General features: G+C 35.4%; 1 protein-coding gene and 1 long non-coding RNA gene across 3 annotated transcripts in view; one reads left to right on the top strand and one right to left on the bottom strand.

The window, feature by feature from the left end:
* The first annotated feature begins 2,304 nt into the window (after positions 1–2,304).
* On the top strand, positions 2,305–5,154 carry LOC149718740 (uncharacterized). 2 transcript variants are annotated; one of them, XR_016374609.1, is made up of 3 exons: positions 2,305–2,791; positions 3,192–3,465; positions 4,739–5,154. It is a non-coding gene; the product is annotated as an uncharacterized LOC149718740 (long non-coding RNA). The 2 variants fall into 2 exon arrangements; XR_016374608.1 differs by having other exon boundaries at positions 3,192–5,154.
* A 9,412-nt stretch (positions 5,155–14,566) lies between these two features.
* The window catches only part of LOC149718738 (DNA (cytosine-5)-methyltransferase 3B-like), an 81,007-nt gene continuing 74,484 nt past the window's right edge, over positions 14,567–21,089 (bottom strand). Inside the window, exons 17-18 of the mRNA XM_089852159.1 lie at positions 16,779–16,897; positions 14,567–14,785 (exon numbers count right to left, since the gene is read on the bottom strand). Of these exons, the coding sequence (XP_089708285.1) occupies positions 14,641–14,785; positions 16,779–16,897 (264 nt within the window). The 3' untranslated portion in view covers positions 14,567–14,640. The remainder of the gene's footprint in view (positions 14,786–16,778; positions 16,898–21,089) is intronic.

Below are 21,089 nucleotides of genomic sequence, written 5' to 3'. Positions count from 1 at the left end.
GTGCTCCCTTAAGTAAATGTCTAACTTTTTTGATTAAGCTACATTTTTTTTCGGGTACCCGACCTGATACCCGAAACATATTTTTTAGGACTTGAACGGGTATCCGAGTCCCAATTTTAAGTCTTTGCCAATACCCGCCGAGTCTGACAAGATCCCCAAGGGTCCAGCTCATGACGCTACCGGTTACGCGCATCTTTCAATACTTCTGCCTTTTTTAATTAATTTAATTAGTAACAACATAAGTATATAAGATTTGTTCCATAAGTATGTCACTACCCATACTTCGTAATGTTAGAGGCCTAATGAGAGCTAGTTCAAGAACGACGTGAGAATTGACTACACTCGGTTTTGCAGTCCTTTCTTCTCTTTAGTCTGTACTAAGCCTTTGACAGGGTCTCACTAGGCGTCACTTTACCAGAATCTATGACGTTTCATCCACGTCACTTCATGAGAAGCTCTCATTGACGAGTGACACACTTATGGAACATCTTATGGAACATAACTTAAAAACTTATTGTTACAAGTTATAAATTAATATTGTTTAATGAATTACACTATGGGATAATGTCTCAGCTTTGAAATCTAGCTTTTAATTGGACTATAATGAAAAACAAGACCCGAATTGGACCCAGCTACTTTTGGGGATTTTGCAGGGTAAATGAAAATCTTTCCCGATACCCGCGGGTAAAATTTTCTATTACCCAAAAATCTGGACCCGCACAGCCCTGCTTATTAATATATATTGATATAATTATAAACTTTTGTTGTTATTATTATTTTTGTTTTTATGGCTATACAGTGTGGTAGAAATCAGACTCACACCTTCCTTCTTGGACAACCCGCAATACTGCCAACGGATGACGTCACTATACTAAATTATACAGGATGTAAATAAATGCTTGGATTTCATGTTTGTATACAATAAAATCTGAACTCAAAAACGCATTTACTTACACCCTGTATTAGAGGTCTATAATTTAGTATAGTGACATCATCCTGTGACAGTATTGGGGGTTGTCCACAAAGGGAGGTGTTGGTCTGATCTTTTCCACACTGTATATTCATTGATAACGGGACGAATATGAGGTATTTAGGGTCGCTGGGTTATTTTGTAGTTTGATTGATAAGGTGTAGTTTTTTTTCCTGTGGTATTATTAATTTATTTTTTGTTCCTATACATGTGAAAAGCCAATGAAATACGAAGAAGGAGGAGAGGGTCGTTTAACAGAGTTTTAAGCCTTTCCCCTTGCATTCAATCAGATATTAGTATGGGGTCTATGGCTTCTTAAAGATTCCAAGTACAAGAAATTTATGTTTTCCTGTCCATAACTTTAAGGTGATTGAAACCATTCATAAATTCCCTTACCTTCCGTTTTCACCTAAAATAAATTACGTCATCGAAATCATTCACCATACTAATGTTAAAGGAAAAGTTAGGTAACTAAACCTTAAATCTTAAAGGGAATGAGAAGCTTCGTTTGAAAAATCTGCTTTATATAACAAAAGATAGAATTAGTTTCTATGAATTCAAAAATATCAAGCTTTTAACTCTCCGATTTCTGGTTATTTGGCAATATGCATTTGAAAATGCTTCGTTTGAAATCCACTTTCTATGAAAAGCTAAAACGTTTCCCGTAGGCTGACTTCAAAGATATATTTTTCACGTGAGATGGTGCCACTCTCTCTGCTAGCAGACCCAGAGTTTAGACTGCCGAGAAGCTCGAGACTCCTATAGGATTCCCGCGATTCCGAAACGGGCAAACAAGCTCGACAAGAGAAAATTATTGATATATTGAAACTGAGTTTTCGTGATTTTTCAATGGATTTTAAAAATAGAAACTTTGGTTCAATTATATTAAAAACTTGATATTTTGAAAGTAGAGACTTGAAAGTGTAACATAATACTACTTTCGTGGTAAAATATGATATGAAATTGTAAATTTAAAGGAAAAGCCAGATAACTAAACCTTATATCTTAGAACTTCAAAGAACTGCCTTTTTCTAAATATAAAAGGAAAAAATTGAAAAAATAAATAATCTGTTATTACAAAATAATTACCTTTTAAGTATTCTTAAAAACTAGGACTACTGCGCCATCCGCCATTGCTTTAGTGGCGTCCACTAAATCGACCTCTTACCCTTACCTCTCTCAGCCTCTTAGAATTCAACCAATCCCGTAGCTGTAAGTGGTTCGATTTAGCAGACGCCAATAAAGCAATGGCGGAGCAGTATTCCTCGTTTTCAACACTAATTAAATGGTAATTATTTTTGCAAGAAGAGATCTTTTTCTTTATTAATATTTTAATAATATTTAATTAAATTCAGAAAAAGGCCGTTCTTTTTAGCTACATTGTCACGTTTGCAAACTTTTCCTTTAATTTCTATCTTTATTTTCAGTACGTTATTTCTATAATTTGATTGTTCACTAAACACAACTTTGCTGGTTTATCTAAAATATCAAATGAATTCTTTCAATGTCTTAAAACAGTCAATCATATCGTGAAAACTAACTTTTTTACTAGAACCTGCCGGATGAAATAAGAAAAGAAATTGAGAATCGAAGATATCAAAATTCTAACCTGAAATTATTACCTCATTACGTTAAGCAGGGAAACCTTGTTTTGATTAATTTTCACGACTCTTTGGAAGAAATACAAGAATATTGCGACAAAAATGGAAAAGATTTGCCAATTTTCTACCGAACTCCGAAAGAAGTTAATTTGCAAAGTAACGCCTTTGTAATAGTGGGTAAAAATATAAACAAAACTATGTTGGAAACAATGAATACAATGTGCGTATCATGTTACACCAAGGATAGATTTAATTTTAGAAGTAGGAATGGAGAACAGAGTAATATTGGCGCTCGTCAAAGTCCCGGACCCCCTTCCACGGGACGGAATGGTATGAAAGAAGAGGCGGGTCATAGCGCGAGAGGTAAAAAGGAATTACGTATTTTTCGCCGTCTCCGTCAGCAACGTCATCAAAACGTGGTTTAAGTGAGCCATAAGATAATTTAATCAATTTAATCTTTTCGTTACGTGTTTGAGGGAGGGCTCTATACTGGGCTATGAATCGGACTAAGCAAATACTAACCGTTCTCCATTCCTTCTTCTAAAACTAAATCTATCCCTGGTTACAGCTAAGTTTGATACAATTTCATTTGATTAAAATATTGAACTATTTTTGTTTAGGATTCGGTATTTTTACGCTTCGGGCATTATTGACAAGACTATTGAAAGGGAATATTGGATGTTGGAAGATCGGTGCATTACCGAAAAGAAAACCGATTTTCATGAGGGAGAGAGAAATGCAAAGAATCTGGCCATGCCTTACATTTTAATTTATTCAATGGGAATGTGTGTGGCTATCATTGCTTTCTTTTTGCAGCTTCTGCTAAGAGGACTAATCAACTTGAAGAATAGAATGTAAAAGCCTCGTCTAGTCACCACTTCAAAAATCTGCAAAGTACTTTTCACTAACGTTAACCAGGGATAGATTTCATTTTAGAAGTAGGAATGGAGAACGGTAACTATTTACTTCAGCCCGATTCATAGCCTAGTATAGAGCCCCTCCCTCCAACACGTAACGAAAAGTTTAAATTATCTTATTGGCTCAATTAAACTACGTTATGATGACGTTGCTGACGGGGACGGCGAAAAATTCCTAATTCCTTTTTACCTCTGTCGCTATAACCCGCCTCTTCTTTCATGCCCCTCCGTCCCGTGGAAGGGTGTCCGGGACTTTGACGCGCGCCCAGATTACTCTGTTCTCCATTCCCACTTCTAAAATTATATGAATCCCTACGTTAACCAAATGATTCTGGATGCTTGATATATTTTACATGCCAATAGAGCTATATCAGTTGAGGGGGGAAACGTCACAGTTGGGGCTTCCAATAAACGGAGCCGGTTCTCACCCTCCCTCCGTGCGGGCCGCTGAAGAACTTTATGCTAAATTTCCCGCACAATATGGCGCCTAGGCGGGACTGGCGAAACCCCACCTCAAAAGCTCTCCTTCCCCCCCCCACTGAATTGTAATAGGTCTATTGTCTGTATATCATATACTAAAGTAGTCGGTGGACCGTTTATTTCAAGTCATTATTGACGCCTCAAACCACCGAAGTCAGGAAAACTAAAGTTTTTCCTTTTTTCCGGGAAATATAGTGCTACGGCATTTTCTGTTTTTGTGTTAAGGCAGGTGATACAATTGCACTATGTTATAAAATACCGATATTTTCTCAAAAATTCTTCAAGGCTCATGGTTACAATATTTATACATGTTTCACATCTACTGAGTTCTAGGATGTTGCCAAACTAAATAGGTTTCGGGTGCGCCATCTGGTGGTCAAGTTAGCCTCCTAGTGGGATTAAGTGTGTTTTGGCGTTTGTTATGTGTAAAGAGCTTCATTCCTATGTTATGTTTAAAGGTTCATTAGTAAATATCAAATGGGTCATATTTGATCAATGATTATTCTTAAACGCGCAAGTGAATTGCGACGCGCTTTTCTTTAAAAGTTCAAATGTCATACTACAGAAATACATGGATAGATCTTTGCGGTTTTGTCAGGTCTTTTAACAGTTGGCGTTCCAATGTTTTAAATAAGATCAACAAAATGTGCAAAACGTTAATCGACGCACTTAAAAAGCATACAGCACCTTTATGCCAGCAATACGGGCAATGCTAAAATTCAAGATGAAACAGTATACAGAGTGTTTTTGAAAAGTCTGGCCAAATTTAGGTAGCGTGTTCTTGGAGTCACTCCGAGTGAAAAATTCCAAAGAACCATGTCCAAGACCTGAGACAACGCATAATTGACGGATGTGAGAGTATCCGAAACACGCCTGACATCTTTCACCGTGTTCGAGGATCCTTTACAAGACGTGCCCAAGTTTGCATAAACGTTAATGGTGAACACTTTGAACAATTCTTGTAAATTGCATTTCAAGCTCTCTGTACAACCTGTGTTAATAAGAATTAAATGTACCTGTGTTAATAAGAATTAAATGTACCTGTGTTAATAAGAATTAAATGTACCTGTGTTAATAAGAATTAAATGTACCTGTGTTAATAAGAATTAAATGTACCTGTGTTAATAAGAATTAAATGTACCTGTGTTAATAAGAATTAAATGTACCTGTGTTAATAAGAATTAAATGTACCTGTGTTAATAAGAATTAAATGTACCTGTGTTAATAAGAATTAAATGTACCTGTGTTAATAAGAATTAAATGTACCTGTGTTAATAAGAATTAAATGTACCTGTGTTAATAAGAATTAAATGTACCTGTGTTAATAAGAATTAAATGTACCTGTGTTAATAAGAATTAAATGTACCTGTGTTAATAAGAATTAAATGTACCTGTGTTAATAAGAATTAAATGTACCTGTGTTAATAAGAATTAAATGTACCTGTGTTAATAAGAATTAAATGTACCTGTGTTAATAAGAATTAAATGTACCTGTGTTAATAAGAATTAAATGTACCTGTGTTAATAAGAATTAAATGTACCTGTGTTAATAAGAATTAAATGTACCTGTGTTAATAAGAATTAAATGTACCTGTGTTAATAAGAATTAAATGTACCTGTGTTAATAAGAATTAAATGTACCTGTGTTAATAAGAATTAAATGTACCTGTGTTAATAAGAATTAAATGTACCTGTGTTAATAAGAATTAAATGTACCTGTGTTAATAAGAATTAAATGTACCTGTGTTAATAAGAATTAAATGTACCTGTGTTAATAAGAATTAAATGTACCTGTGTTAATAAGAATTAAAAGTACCTGTGTTAATAAGAATTAAATGTACCTGTGTTAATAAGAATTAAATGTACCTGTGTTAATAAGAATTAAATGTACCTGTGTTAATAAGAATTAAATGTACCTGTGTTAATAAGAATTAAAAGTACCTGTGTTAATAACAATTAAAAGTACCTGTGTTAATAACAATTAAAAGTACCTGTGTTAATAACAATTAAAAGTACCTGTGTTAATAACAATTAAAAGTACCTGTGTTAATAACAATTAAAAGTACCTGTGTTAATAACAATTAAAGGTACCTGTGTTAATAACAATTAAAAGTACCTGTGTTAATAACAATTAAAAGTACCTGTGTTAATAACAATTAAAAGTACCTGTGTTAATAACAATTAAAAGTACCTGTGTTAATAACAATTAAAAGTACCTGTGTTAATAACAATTAAAAGTACCTGTGTTAATATCAATTAAAAGTACCTGTGTTAATAACAATTAAAAGTACCTGTGTTAATAACAATTAAAAGTACCTGTGTTAATAACAATTAAAAGTACCTGTGTTAATAACAATTAAAAGTACCTGTGTTAATAACAATTAAAAGTACCTGTGTTAATAACAATTAAAAGTACCTGTGTTAATAACAATTAAAAGTACCTGTGTTAATAACAATTAAAAGTACCTGTGTTAATAACAATTAAAAGTACCTGTGTTAATAACAATTAAAAGTACCTGTGTTAATAACAATTAAAAGTACCTGTGTTAATAACAATTAAAAGTACCTGTGTTAATAACAATTTAAAGTACCTGTGTTAATAACAATTAAAAGTACCTGTGTTAATAACAATTAAAAGTACCTGTGTTAATAACAATTAAAAGTACCTGTGTTAATAACAATTAAAAGTACCCGTGTTAATAACAATTAAAAGTACCCGTGTTAATAACAATTAAAATTACCCGTGTTAATAACAATTAAAATTACCCGTGTTAATAACAATTAAAAGTACCCGTGTTAATAACAATTAAAAGTACCCGTGTTAATAACAATTAAAAGTACCCGTGTTAATAACAATTAAAAGTACCCGTGTTAATAACAATTAAAAGTACCCGTGTTAATAACAATTAAAAGTACCCGTGTTAATAACAATTAAAAGTACCCGTGTTAATAACAATTAAAAGTACCCGTGTTAATAACAATTAAAAGTACCCGTGTTAATAACAATTAAAAGTACCCGTGTTAATAACAATTAAAAGTACCCGTGTTAATAACAATTAAAAGTACCCGTGTTAATAACAATTAAAAGTACCTGTGTTAATGACCATTAAAACAACCTGTGTTAATGAAATGTAAACATGTTTCTTAGCGACAGCACACTTCTACACACAATCGCCCCCTTCTGTTTCCAAACTTTTAGTCTCTCATTTCTTTTGGTTGGCTTATGCAATTGAGCGTTTTATCGAAAACAAGAAGAGCAAGCCATAATACAAGTTTCACAATTTTGTTGATTTTGGGGCTACTTTTTAAAGCTCATAACTCTGAAATGGCGTAATTTAGGTACATGATTCTTTGGAATTTTTCACTCGGAGTGACTAAAACAACACGCTACCTAAATTTGGCCAGACTTTTCAAAAACACCCTGTATGTTTATTAAATTTATAGTACATTAATAGACAGTTTGGCGGGTAGGACATTTCGACTCAGCACCGGATATCCACATGACCCAATATGTACCAGTAGTTGGAATGTCGGGCAGACTGCTAACCGACTAATCGATCCGACCAACAAAACGAGTGTCGGCTGACCGTATATAATTAGAGCCCAAATAAATTTTTAGAAATACACTGAAAAACGCTTTTTGGCCTAGAAGTTGCTTTGGCCTCTAATAAAATTTCAAAATTGTACGTCTCTAGCCCGACTGCTGAGACTATTTTACTAGGGAAGTTTCAGAGTGTAGCTGCCTTTGGATCAAAATTCTAAACGTCCATTTAATGTTTAATGAAAAACTGTAATTAAAACCATAATTACGGTTTACTTACGAAACATATTAAAATCACACCAATTACTTATGTTTTCCATATTTCCTTCTCTTAAAAACTATTTTACTTCAAAGATATTTAAGTCTGGTGGAAGCAAACCCTGCTTCAATTGACCAATAAGTTTTCTAAACAATTTGTGTACAATTACTATTAAAGAAGTCGTATCTACATATGCTACAACTAAATATCGATTATAATGTGGTCCTAAGTTTTGTAAATGCCTTTACAAACTTGTTGCCCTGAGTTTTATAATGACAGTTGCCAGCTTTACAGAACAAAACATTTTGAAAAACGTTCTGTAAAAGAACCATAAAATACTCATTTTCGCTAAAGCCACTCGCATATTTAATGCGCTTAGTTGCTTTGAAAGTGTGGAAAAACTATTTCTCGTGCATACTCTAGCTAAATTACTAGCTACACGACAAAACAAAAACGACCACAAACTTAACTACCTAAATTTGACATTAGCATGAAGAAAAAATATATAAAATAACCTCGCAAATGCATTATGATAAATTATGTTTGAATTAATGGTTAAGAAAAACTGTATGTAGAAACATGAGCTTATAAGATATGTTCCATAAGTACTACTACACTTGGTTTTTCAGTTCATCTTATTAAATCTGTACTAAGAATTTGACAGCGCCTCACCAGGCGTCGCTTTACGAGAATCTGTGACGTTTCACCTACGTCTCTTCATGACAAGCTCTCAGATACCAGTGACAAAATTATGGAACATACGTTACAAACTTATAGTAGAAAGCAATGAAACTGAGTCTCCAGGTACGCCAGTTAGGTTTCTTTGGTTGAGAGGCATCATGAATCACAAGTCGCAAAATTGGTTCTCGCGATCTTTTCTTTCTGCTTCACTTTTTGTACTTTCTATTTGCTTTGGAAATACAGTTCGTGGAAATTTGACGAATACCAAACTAGTAAAACTTTCGTACATAATCGTTTCAAGTGAATTTAATTCATGAATTACAAAAACATTGAATAATAAATACAACAAGTTTTGCCAGGGCTAGCTAAATTTATTGTAAGGTGACCCCGGCCTATATACTTTACTTTTACTTTTTTTCTTTTAAATATCAAATATCATTCCAATTATGAATAAAAATAATCTAGCTTGATTTTGGGTTGTAGATTAATGAAACAAGTAAATAACCAACTTCTGTCCTATGAACTGGAACAATTCTGTTGATATTTTTGTTGCAAACCTAATATCTGTGGGATAATTGATGCGTTTCGGTAGTAAAATTATTCATTGATTGCACGCTTATAGCAATATGCAAAAAGCGCTTAGAACTAGCCCCGAGTCATGTTGTCTTGAAACTTGACGCAATGGAAATGAAGTAATTTGCATAAGCCCTGAAGTAATTTGCATAAGCCCTAAAGAACAACGCTAGACGTGACAAGGAAACGGATGGTGGAGGTAAAGAACAGAGAAAATCGTAGGCCCGATAGATATTACCGCCAAAAACAACCTCATTCCTTTTTCTTTGTGACGTACTAAGCGCTAATTAATCAGAGAAGCCGAAACCGAAAAAACTTACAAAAATCTCATAATATTTGTGCCAAAAAGTTAATTTAAAAACAATTTTATATATCTTAATTTAGTGTAAAACAATTTTAAAACTAAAAATGGGATTGAAGGGACGCCCAGCCTGCCAGCTAGGGTCGGACCAATAGCTAGGGTCGGACCAATACTTTTCCGAACCTCTAAGTAAAAACTGAGGATGAATTTTTTTTCACGCTTACAGAATTGGCAACTCCCTATCTTCGACGGCCCCTTATTCGATATAAAATTTGTTCTATCTTTGGTTCTCAGCACAAGCAAACCCTGGTTCCTATACTGGAGTGATTTTGTGGTAATCTATAACCTAGTTTTAAGCGTGCTGACAAAACACGAAAGAAATATTTCGAGACAAAAGACGAAAAAAATACTGATATTTAGGATTTAAAATCTCGACGTTTTAAATCCTGTAAATCAGTAATTCCATTGTCTGTTGTCTGCACGCACAAAGCTACGTTAGTGATCACAATTTAGCCGCTCCAACATAAAAATCTGGGTTTGTGCGTGGAAACGCTGGAAAAGATTATATCGAATCCTATCCTCTAAGCGTGAAAACAAATATCCTCACGCACATCACTGCCTTGAATGTGCAACAGAAGCATTTTTTGTGACATTTTGAATTTGCGATTAGTAACCGTTAGATGGCTCTTTTCTGGGGCGAATTTTTCCGATGACGAAAGTAAATTCGTACTGCGCAGTCTCGCATGACGTCACGTCCTTCACTTATGTTGGACCAGGGTGGGAAATATGGACTTTTTTAAACTGTACTAAATTACCTGGTCAATGGTCATGGACCAGGGCACGTCGTCTGCTAAACTAGAGAAGTGGATCATTAAAATATTGGAGTTAATGTATGGACTCTAGTCATCCTCGAATTATCTTACTGGTCCCGAGGACCACTGACCCCCTCCGATTTAATTTTTAAACTGGACTAGTAAATTTTTAAACTGGTCATTTGCCCTGTGCCACAGCCTTATTTCCCACGCTCTGGAGGACTATGGGTGCAATTCGTCGCTAAAATGATACTCGGGTATGTATGATTGTATTTTTCGTCAAATTCAGTTAAATCTGAAGCCCAACTACAATGAATAGATCGATGTGTTCCTAGATCCAACGCTAAAGCTTGAGTTTAATACATTTGCTAGAACGTGGGGATATCACAGAAATTATTTGACGAACATTTTAATTGATATAGCAGATTTTGTAAAAGGAAGCAAAACACTTCATTTTGAAACGTTGTTCATTGATGATACTTGAACATTTCATTCTACCATATTTTGCGAAGGCTTTGAAATGTAAATACATTTTACCCACACTGTGATAAATGCCTTTTTATGTTTTAACAAGTTAAAAACAAACTTGTCGTTTGCATTTTAATGTGTCCTTCTATGTAAGTCAGCTGCTATATTATACTCAATACCTTTACTTTAACCCTTTTCTTGCTAGCTTTCAACAATCTCCCATAGTTTTGAATTTTCCGCCAGTTTAAAACCTTAGAAAAGCGACATCTAGCGCCATTTGTGAAATCCTAACTGCCACCCCCTTTTATTCGTATTGCAAGGCCTAGTATTAGAGATGGCAGTGCAAACTTCACAAATATAATTTGTGGTCCCTGCCCATAGCCCACTCGATCACGCGTAACACGACGCAAGATGCAGAGCAGCGTCCGTGAGCATGGATCGCGTGGGCTATGCCCTGACAGGCCAAGTCAGCTGACTTAAGTCAAATATTTATCACTTCTATAGATAGTTTTCACACATGGAGGATTCATACCATTTAGGTGGATGGGTTAAATTTCGAAACAACTAGAAAACATTCCCTTACTATAGAGATCTGTGTGAGCGTTAGACATTTTAAATAATTTTTGGTGTAATCTGGGCACGCGTCAAAGTCACGGACCCCCTTCCAAGGGACGGAGGAGTATGAAAGAACAGGCGGATCATAGCGGCAGAAGTAAAAAGGAATTACGTATTTTTCCGTCACCAACGTCATCAAAACGTAGTTTAAGTGAGCCAATAAGGTAACGTAAACAATTCGTTAGTGTTGGAGGGAGGGGCTCTATACTGGGCTATGAGTCGGACTGAAGTAAAAACTAACCGTCCTCCATTCCTACTTCTGAAATGAAACCTATTCCTGTTTTTACCTTGGGAATTATCTTTTGGTGGCAACCTCAATGCTTGATAAGAAAATGTCAAAACCTAAGATTTACAGTATGAGCCCATAATTATAGGATGTGGTAGCCATAGACCACCGACGCCACGCTCTCTCCCCCCCCCCCAATATAGAAGAGACGCATTTGGGACATGTGAAAAGAAAGGGTCAGACTATGAGTCTCCTAAAGGATTAAGGTAAAAGCTACCAACAACTATTTCTTTTTAAGTAAGAATCAACAGATCACTGGAAGCTCCGGACACAACCCCGACCTGTCTATTTTCTAACTAGGCGCCAACCCTTATCTACCGCCACCATCACGCCCAGCATGACAAATGTATCCTCAGTAGAAATGGGTATAGACGAAAGACTAGTTTTAAACTATTGAGTTTTACCATAGGAAACTTTCTTAACCTTTGAGTGTAACAGAAATATTTAAGTTTGAACGCGCCTTAACCCATGAACGGTACCCACCCCACACAGTAAACCACCCAAATCTTCGGGGTCAGGTTTGTGGCACAGGTGGTACGGAAGACGATATTCAAATTATAGAAACATCAATACCACTTCTTTAATAGCTGATTTTTTAAAAGAGGAGCTTATCGAGAAAATGTTGCCCTCAACCTAAACATAGCCCACTTGATCACGCTCGCTGATCCAGCAACAACTTTAACGAGGGGAGCATAGTTAAAATGAAGACTCTCTTAATACCGTTGAGCCTTGGCTACTTATGTTTATTCATACTCATTTTAAAATTAATGTAAGACAACGAATGTAAATCAGATTTGAATTGCATAGTATTCAGACTAGGAGGATTAGTACCCGCATTAACACCAGGCGGCCAGCCTACTCTGCGTACAAATTGCAGCATCAAGTAGCCTTGCCTCCTGGTGTAAATGTTATTACTACTCCTAGTCTTAGAACTATGTATACATCTAGGTCACGTGACTTAGAGAAGAAGCAACATTCCAACAAGATGGCCAAGACTATAAGGTATATTTATAAAATAAACTATTGGCTCTATCATTCATTCGTAATTCCTGTTGTCGGCTATTGTAGATTCTATTTTTGTTACGACATTTAATCCAATCCAGGAGAATATAGAGGTGAAGGACTCTTCGACTGCCCGTTTTCCCATTGAAACTAGGGATGTCAACTTCCCAGAAAAAAAACCGGTTTATTCGGTTAACCGATTAATTTAAATGGCCGGTTTAACCGATTAAAAAAACTGGACAAAAAAACCGGTTTTATCCGGTCGTTTATGATAAATGTTGAAAAATACGATACTCTAACGTAAACTCAAAGACCTAATATTAGTACCGAGTAGGTAGTACCAATAGGTGTTAACTAATGCCGTTTCCCATTGGCATTCTAGAATATGCCAATGGAAAATTACTCGATAGATGGAGTAATTTTCTTGGAGTGAGAACTAAAGTTCCTTTAAAATTGCATTATACGCATCTATGTCTCCTTTGATATTGCTCCATGGTGGTAGATTGTTAGAAGCCAACCGAAGCTAAATGGAAAACGTTCAATTTTGTGAATTAAAAAAAACCGATTCGGTTTTCGGTTTTCATTTTAAAAAGCCAATTAAAACCGAAGAATTAAAAAACCGGTGCTCCGGAATTGAAAAAACCGGTTTTCGGTTAAACCGGGGCACCGGGCGGTTTTTGACATCCCTAATTGAAACGCGCTTACAGATTATCGGCCGTGGTTCCCCCCGTTTTCACTCGTTCTGGGAGATTCTTAGCCGCGCACCTAGTTCCGCGCACATCGTCATCGTGCGTCGTCTGTTCATTTGTTTTAATTTTTGGTAAACCGTAAACGCCTGCCTTCCGGTTAACAAAATTTCCGTTAACTTTATACATTTTAAGAAATTTAACTCGACAACACAAACGCCTTTAATTAAAAAAATGGCGTCGGAAAAAACATCTCGCGAGCTGACCAAAATCAAGCCTATGACGTCACACATTCGTCGATTCCTATTGCCAACCGCTTTCGTTTCCGTAAAAATTTGCGGAAAAATAGAAAACCAATTCCGTGCTTGCCGCCCAGAAAACGCGAAAATTTGCGGCAAGATACCTCTGAAAAAACGACACGGCACGCGGATTTTCCCACTTTTTGGGCCACTGAAAACCAGGCTTTAAGGGAGGCGCGTATTATCTCGGGCCACAGGTGCAAAATTGCTTAATCCGGCCCTGTTTGAGTTTGACAGTACGTAAATACAGTTTCAAAACTGTTAAAAAATCTCAACACTATGGAAAATCAGTTATAAAAATCTATTGGATGAGATAATAAACACTTCGAAAATGGCTATAGTAAATATATTTTACATAGAGATGGCCGATACCGATCGATACCGGTGCAAACATGAACCGATACCGATCGATACAGGTGCAAACATGAACCGATACCGATCGATACAGGTTCAAACATGAACCGATACCGATCGATACAGGTGCAAACATGAACCGATACCGATCGATACAGGTGCAAACATGAACCGATACCGATCGATACAGGTTCAAACATGAACCGATACCGATCGATACAGGTGCAAACATGAACCGATACCGATCGATACAGGTGCAAACATGAACCAATACCGATCGATACAGGTGCAAACATGAACCGATACCGATCGATACAGGTGCAAACATGAACCAATACCGATCGATACCGGTGCAAACATGAACCGATACCGATCGATACTGGTGCAAACATGAACCGATATCGATCGATACCGATATTTACTCACTATGATCCAAAACCCGATACTTCAAGCGATACCGATATTTTTAGTAGTACAGTGACATTTACATACGTATAAAAATACTAGGAAATAATTTAAAGATTAGTATTTACAATGTTTAGAGGTATTTCCAAATTAATATCATAGGGCAGTTACTGTATTTGTATTGTTTACGATAACATCAAAAATTAAGCTGCATAATTACCTTCGGTTTCGTTTCGATTGCCGACTTAAGTTATAAATAAAAGAAACATCTGTAAATTTGACTTCGAAATCAAAGTACTTAAGAAAGATTACTGTGTCGCTTGAAAACTTATCTTTATTATGGAAAGTTTAATATGGAATTGATTAAGTAAACATTTAATAAAGGTTTATTTAGGTTTGCAGTTTATACATCGTTTTTAATGGGGATAGCAAGTATTTTACAACTGGAACACTCCAACATCTGCCGAGAAGCTCTCGGCGGCGAGTGTGCGATAGATTCCCAGTATCAGTATAGTGATCATTAAATCCGAAAACCCTGTTAACAGAATATTATTATAATTAATCATTTACAATAAGCTTTCTATTTATGGGGCGAAATATTTCAATGCAACCGAGCCTCAATGGAAGTTTGGTTGCTTTGGAATCCATTTAGAGTCTCATCCCAAACTCATGAACTCTTCGTATAATTCCTATTGTGTATAAACCCGTTAACTCTCTGTAGTTATTTTTATACACAATAAACCCGAATTCATTTCATAATTCGCGATGTATATCGTTTTAAACTATAAGATTATAAAAATAGTCAACTCTAGATAGAATATTAGAATATTAAATCACAAATTTGGAAATAAACTGTACTTTTTTAACGCTGCTTCGAAGTAAACTGTAAAGGCATTTTCGTTCGATATCACATAATTTTGGTCTCAACTCAACAGATTTAATTCATTCAATTATTCAAAGAAACTGGACTTGCTTTTTTTTCTTTCACACGACTATACTTTTGAAAATCAAGTTTTTCTTAAGCCAATTGAAGTTTGACTTCAACGATTACGGCACCCATTAATGCAATCCGTTTCCAAATAGAAACCAAACAAACAAATTCTATTTCGTACTTTTTAATGCGGTGGTTTTTAGGTAGATTTATTTGCATTAGCACAAGGGTATTATCTACACCAAGGAAATAGTAAGACAGCCTACGAAAGATGGTATTGTGTGTCAGGTTATCTCTGACGAACGACTCATCCCGAGTGTTGATAAAACTTAACATCTAACCAGCGCTAGATGTAATTTTAGGAGCAGGAATGGAGAACGGTTAGTGTTTACTTCAGTCTGACTCATAGCCCAGTATAGAGCCCCTCCCTCCAACACGTAACGAAAATTTTAAATTATCTTATTGGCTCACTTAATCTTTGTTTTGATGACGTTACTGACGTGGACGGCGAAAAATTCGTAATTCCTTTTTACCTCTGTCGCTATGACCCGCCTATTCTTTCATACCAATGGGGGAAGGGGCTCTTATTATACTTTAAAGCCATTTTATCTTTATATATTAAGTTTCCAAACAAAACTATTTTTAAACTAAACTGGAAAAAAATATCTAAATATTTTTCAAATAAATTTCTTTCAAATATAATATTTCGGGTCTTCACCTCTTTGTTTTCAATTACAACATTTACCATAAAATAAAATTCTATTGACAGTCAAACTATTGGCGAGCTTGTTGGATATCTAAGTTGGCTGTGACCGTGCTTAGTGGCAAACGCGTGGATTCAACTAATCAAGCTTAGTTCACTTTCAATAGACCATTTCATCAATAAGGCTTTAATTAGAAACGCTGGAATTATTATAAGGCGACTAAACCCTAATAAAGGGTAGTTTTGATCACGCTGACGTTTTCTAGTAAATCAGTGTATCCCCTGGTATAATATCGCAAATCGAGGTATGTCGTAAATGTTATCAAAATGAATACTTAGACTTAATTATGGTCAATTAAAATCGCTTAGTGCCTAGTAAACTGTTGTACCTTTCATTTAAGCCCGTTTTGAGAACTATGGAACTTAGTTAGAACCCGAGTAACCAATTTATTTTCTTTTCTTTTCAAAAAAATTACCATGTTATTTCCATGAGAAAGTTTCCAGTTTTTCGTAAAAAGGTGTGATTAATTTTATGGAAATGAAAACCAGCCTTAGCAACTTAGTATTTTATAAAATAAACTAATCGATGGATCTCTTAGAAATTTTAACCAAGTATTAAGGCCCGTAGTTCTGCTCAATATTTTCAAAACAGTTGATACAATATGATAAAAGCTACATACAATCAAAAAACAATCCTTATACATTAAGGGCAGAATTTTCCTTGAAATACCTGCACCACAACATTAATATTAAACGTTTGGTTACACATTTTCAAGCAAAATTAGCGGTTCAATTTTCAGTAACGATCGGAAAAGATTTCTTTCGAATAAAGGGGGTGAGAGGATGATAAAAAGGCGGCCATCTCATAAGAGCTTAAAGCAGACAGTAGCTCACCTTTCGAGTTCGGTAGTCCAAATTGTATCGTCTTTTCCTTTCATTTTAACGGGAAAATTTCCCGCCTTTCCTTGTTTCAAAGAATTACTTTTCGTGGTAACTGTTCTTAACTTTTGAACCTAGAATAATTACAAAAGAAAAAGCTTACTTTAACTTCTCGATACAAAAAACAAAACTCATACAGATAGAGTATTACACCGAAATAAACGCTCGACGACTTAAATAGGGTCAGGAGCAGATGACAAAGGAGTCTCGGACGCTAGCTTCCACAATTTAGAGGGCAATGGGACCCGCGTACGTCACAGCTGTAGCGGTATCGTTTGCCATAGAGGCGCTATCAGACATTATAGCAGACGATGCTTTTGGTGGATTATATCTGGCACCAAAGTCTGCTGGGAATTTTTTTTGTAATAACGGACTAACGGTGGCTACTGAGGTTCGTCTTACCCGATCGCGACATAAATATACACAATATAATCACTTTATTCAAACAGCTGTAATCGTTGGTATTAAGAATAAGATAAAAGATAAGACTACATTTTGTGACCATAAAGGTAGGAATTAATTGACTGCTACAAGAGGTTGGAAACGAAATCACTGTCTCTTACTTTTTGGGTTTTAAAATATCGTGAGTGATTTCTTTTCCCAACCTCTTGTAGCTATCATTTAATTCAAGAAAAAATTTAGAAAAATTTGGCACTGAAACACATTTTAGTTTTTTAATAGAGTACATACGTTACTCGCTGGGCTTTTCATTATCAATTTTAGTCTAAAAAAAGATTAAAAAGTCGTTGAAATCCATTTTTTAACTCTAATACTCGTTAAGCCTAGGCTAATTATAAGCAGACGATACGTATTTTTAAAGAGAGGCTCCAGACGCGATTTCCCAGATCTCCTTTCGAGACTTTGCAGCCACGCTATTGGTTGGAAAATAAAGCTCAAATTTCCTACGAGAGGTGGCACTGACGTAATGATTTTGGTTAATAACCGTGACGTTCGCGGATCCCATTGCCCTCTACATTATGGAAGCTAGCGTCCGAGACTCCTTTGTCATCTGCTCCTGATAGGGTTAATCTTTGTGACAGCTATTTATAGAAAACCTTAACTGCGAAATTTTCCGCCGGTTTACCGCCGATTGTTTTTGTTTAGTATAAACAGGGATCCATGTAATTTTAGAAGTAGGAATGGAGAACGGTTAGTATTTACTTCAGTCCGACTCATAGCCCAGTATAGAGCCTTCCCTTCAACACGTAACGAAAATTTTAAATGATCTTATTAGCTCACTAAATCTACGTTTTGTTGACGTTGCTGACAGAGACGGCGAAAAATACGTAACTCCTTTTAACCTCTGTCCTATGACCTGTTTCTTATTTCATACCCCCCCCCGTCCCGGGGAAGGGTAACGTGGACTTTAACGCGCGAACAGATTACTCTGTTCTCCATTCCTGCTTCTAAAATTACATGGATCCCTGGTATAAACCAAATAAGAGACTTTTACCTTGCCTCACCATTCGGTCTGGTAAAGTACGCCAATATACCGTTTATGTGAAGGTATAACATTTAGTCAAAAAGGTGGAATACCTTAAAGGAGCCGCCGGTTTTTGTAGATTTTTGCATTTTAAGATTTAGTAAATATTTTAAGTTTATTTAATTTCAAATTATTTTTCCGTGAATAGCATGTTTGTAATTTAAAGTTTTGTTCAAGTATTTTAATTAAAATTATTTCTCAAGTTTTACGTTTATATTTGTCATTTTCTTTTTCGCCGGAATGGTGATGAATCAATTAACTTTCGCCGCAAGAAGTCGCTTAGTGGCCACAGGGATAGATTTCATTTTAGAAGCAGGAATGGAGAACAGAGTAATCTGGGCGCGTCAAAGTCCCGAACCCCCTTTCATGGGACGGAGGGGTATGAAAGAAGAGGCGGGTCATAGCACTGCCATCTCTAATACTAGGCCATGCAATACGAATAAAAGGGGGGTGGCAGTTAGGATTTCACAAATGGCGCTAGATGTCGCTTTTCTGAGGTTTTAAACGGGCGGCAAATTCAAAACTAGGGGAAATTTTTGAAAGCATGCAAGACAACGGGTAAAGTAAAGGTATCGAGGATATAATATAGCAGCTGACTTAAATAAAATGACACAAAAAAATTCAAACGACAATATAAAAAGGTATTTATCCCAGTGTGGGTAAAATGTATTTACATCTTTAGAGTTTTTCATGAGAGAGGTGTGTTCTTGAACTTTTTGTACGATTCTTTGCGATCTGTTAAGTCTTTCGCGTAGTTGTCTAACGATGGTCTTATAAACTTTGTTAACAGTAGTTTCATTAATGCCAAATATGTATCACAGACTCACAGTCACATTTTAAAGCCTTTACAAAATATGGTTGAATGAAATATACAAGTATCATCATAAGTCTATTATGTAAGGTCCCCATAAGTCAGGGACAAAGTCAATTTAAGTCATTAGAAAATGCCCCTAATGAAGGAAGCAGGTAAGGAAATTTCATCGCCCCCTGTCGGGCTCTGGAGGTACCACAAAGCGGAGCTGACGTAATCGAATTTCGTATTGCGCATGTCTTAGTCTTGAAGATTGAATCAAATCCTCTTTGATTGAATCGTAGGCAGGTTTAAAATGGCGCCGGCCAGGAATGGAGCTGGGAGGTATTAGCCTAAACTAAAGTAGTATTTAAATGAAGAAGGGCATTTAATTAACACATAAAGAGATAGAATGTATTCAAGGTTAGTAGAAAACAATTTGCACGAAAAGCACCAAGTGTTACTATTAGATTATCTTCTTAACACCGTTAAAGATGTTCAATCTGAGGTTAAGCCTTGCCATTTAAAGTCTTATCAAGAAAAACTGCCAGATCCGATAGGTATCTTCCCATTGCGCAGAATTCCATTAGACCGAATTCCCATTAGACCGAATCCCGCCGATGTTTTTAATGAATTTAGCCCATTAATAATTAATGAATTTAGTATTTACAATTCAAACGACTATATTTGTCGAAAACAGCGACCCCAAAAATGCTATGTAGTTTAATTTCTATTAATGTCGTTTTATAATGACAGGGTTTTAAATACATTTTTACTGACTTGGAAGCGCCACTATTTGGTTAAGCTAGGTTAGTAATACTTTATAAATCACTTGACAATGTTACGCCTTTTCCAAAAATTGATGTTTATCTTCACTGACTTCTCAAATAATATGCCTTTTCCAAAAGATTACTGTTAGGTTATGAGGACGTCTATTCCTCTTTGGAGCGGTTATACACTTATATTAAAACGGCTTAAAGTATTTTCATGATGAATATAACATAAAACGCCACTATTTGGTTAAGCAAGGTTAGTAATATTTTATAAATCACTTAACTATGTTAAGCCTTTTCCAAAATATTGATGTTTATCTTCACTGACTTCTCAAATAATATACCTTTTCCAAAAAATTACTGTTAGGTTATGAGGACGTCTATTCCTCTTTGGAGCGGTTATACACTTATATTAAAACGGCTTAAAGTATTTTCATGATGAATATAACATAAAACGCCACTATTTGGTTAAGCAAGGTTAGTAATATTTTATAAATCACTTAACTATGTTACGCCTTTTCCAAAATATTGATGTTTATCTTCACTGACTTCTCAAATAATATGCCTTTTCCAAAAAATTACTGTTAGGTTATGAGGACGTCTATTCCTCTTTGGAGCGGTTATACACTTATATTAAAACGGCTTAAAGTATTTTCATGATGAATATAACATAAAACGCCACTATTTGGTTAAGCAAGGTTAGTAATATTTTATAAATCACTTAACTATGTTACGCCTTTTCCAAAATATTGATGTTTATCTTCATTGACTTCACAAATAATATGCCTTTTCCAAAAAATTACTGTTAAGTTAGGTTTGGTTAAGAGGACGTCTCTTCCTCTTTGGAGCGGTTATAGACTTCAAGTATATTAAAACGGCTGGCTTAAAGTATTTTCATGATGAATATAACATAATAGTATAACTCGTAATAGTAGCCACATCGTACGAGTGAGTAGCCCCTCTATACCCTACCCTAATGAGTGGATAGCGCTATCTTTTACAATGCTTAAATGATTTACCGTGCATAAATCAGATTGATAGCCCCTCGATTCCCTACTCTAAACAGTGATAAAATTATAACCGTATAAATCTACAACATAGACTTATGCCGATGCACACTTATCGCATCTTATAAATCTCTAAAACGGACTTATGCCCAGAAACTTTTGATAGAGAAAGTTTAATTGTAGTGATTACCCATTTTAGTGATTGTCCCCTCG

The sequence above is a fragment of the Phalangium opilio genome, unplaced genomic scaffold (genome assembly GCF_054372755.1).
Source record: "Phalangium opilio isolate 3A_F unplaced genomic scaffold, DU_Popi_V2 ptg000002l_1, whole genome shotgun sequence".
In the NCBI taxonomy this organism is placed as follows: Eukaryota; Metazoa; Arthropoda; class Arachnida; order Opiliones; family Phalangiidae; genus Phalangium; species Phalangium opilio.
The sequence above is the reverse complement of the archived record's forward strand: the minus strand, read 5'-3'. Positions and strand labels throughout refer to the sequence as shown.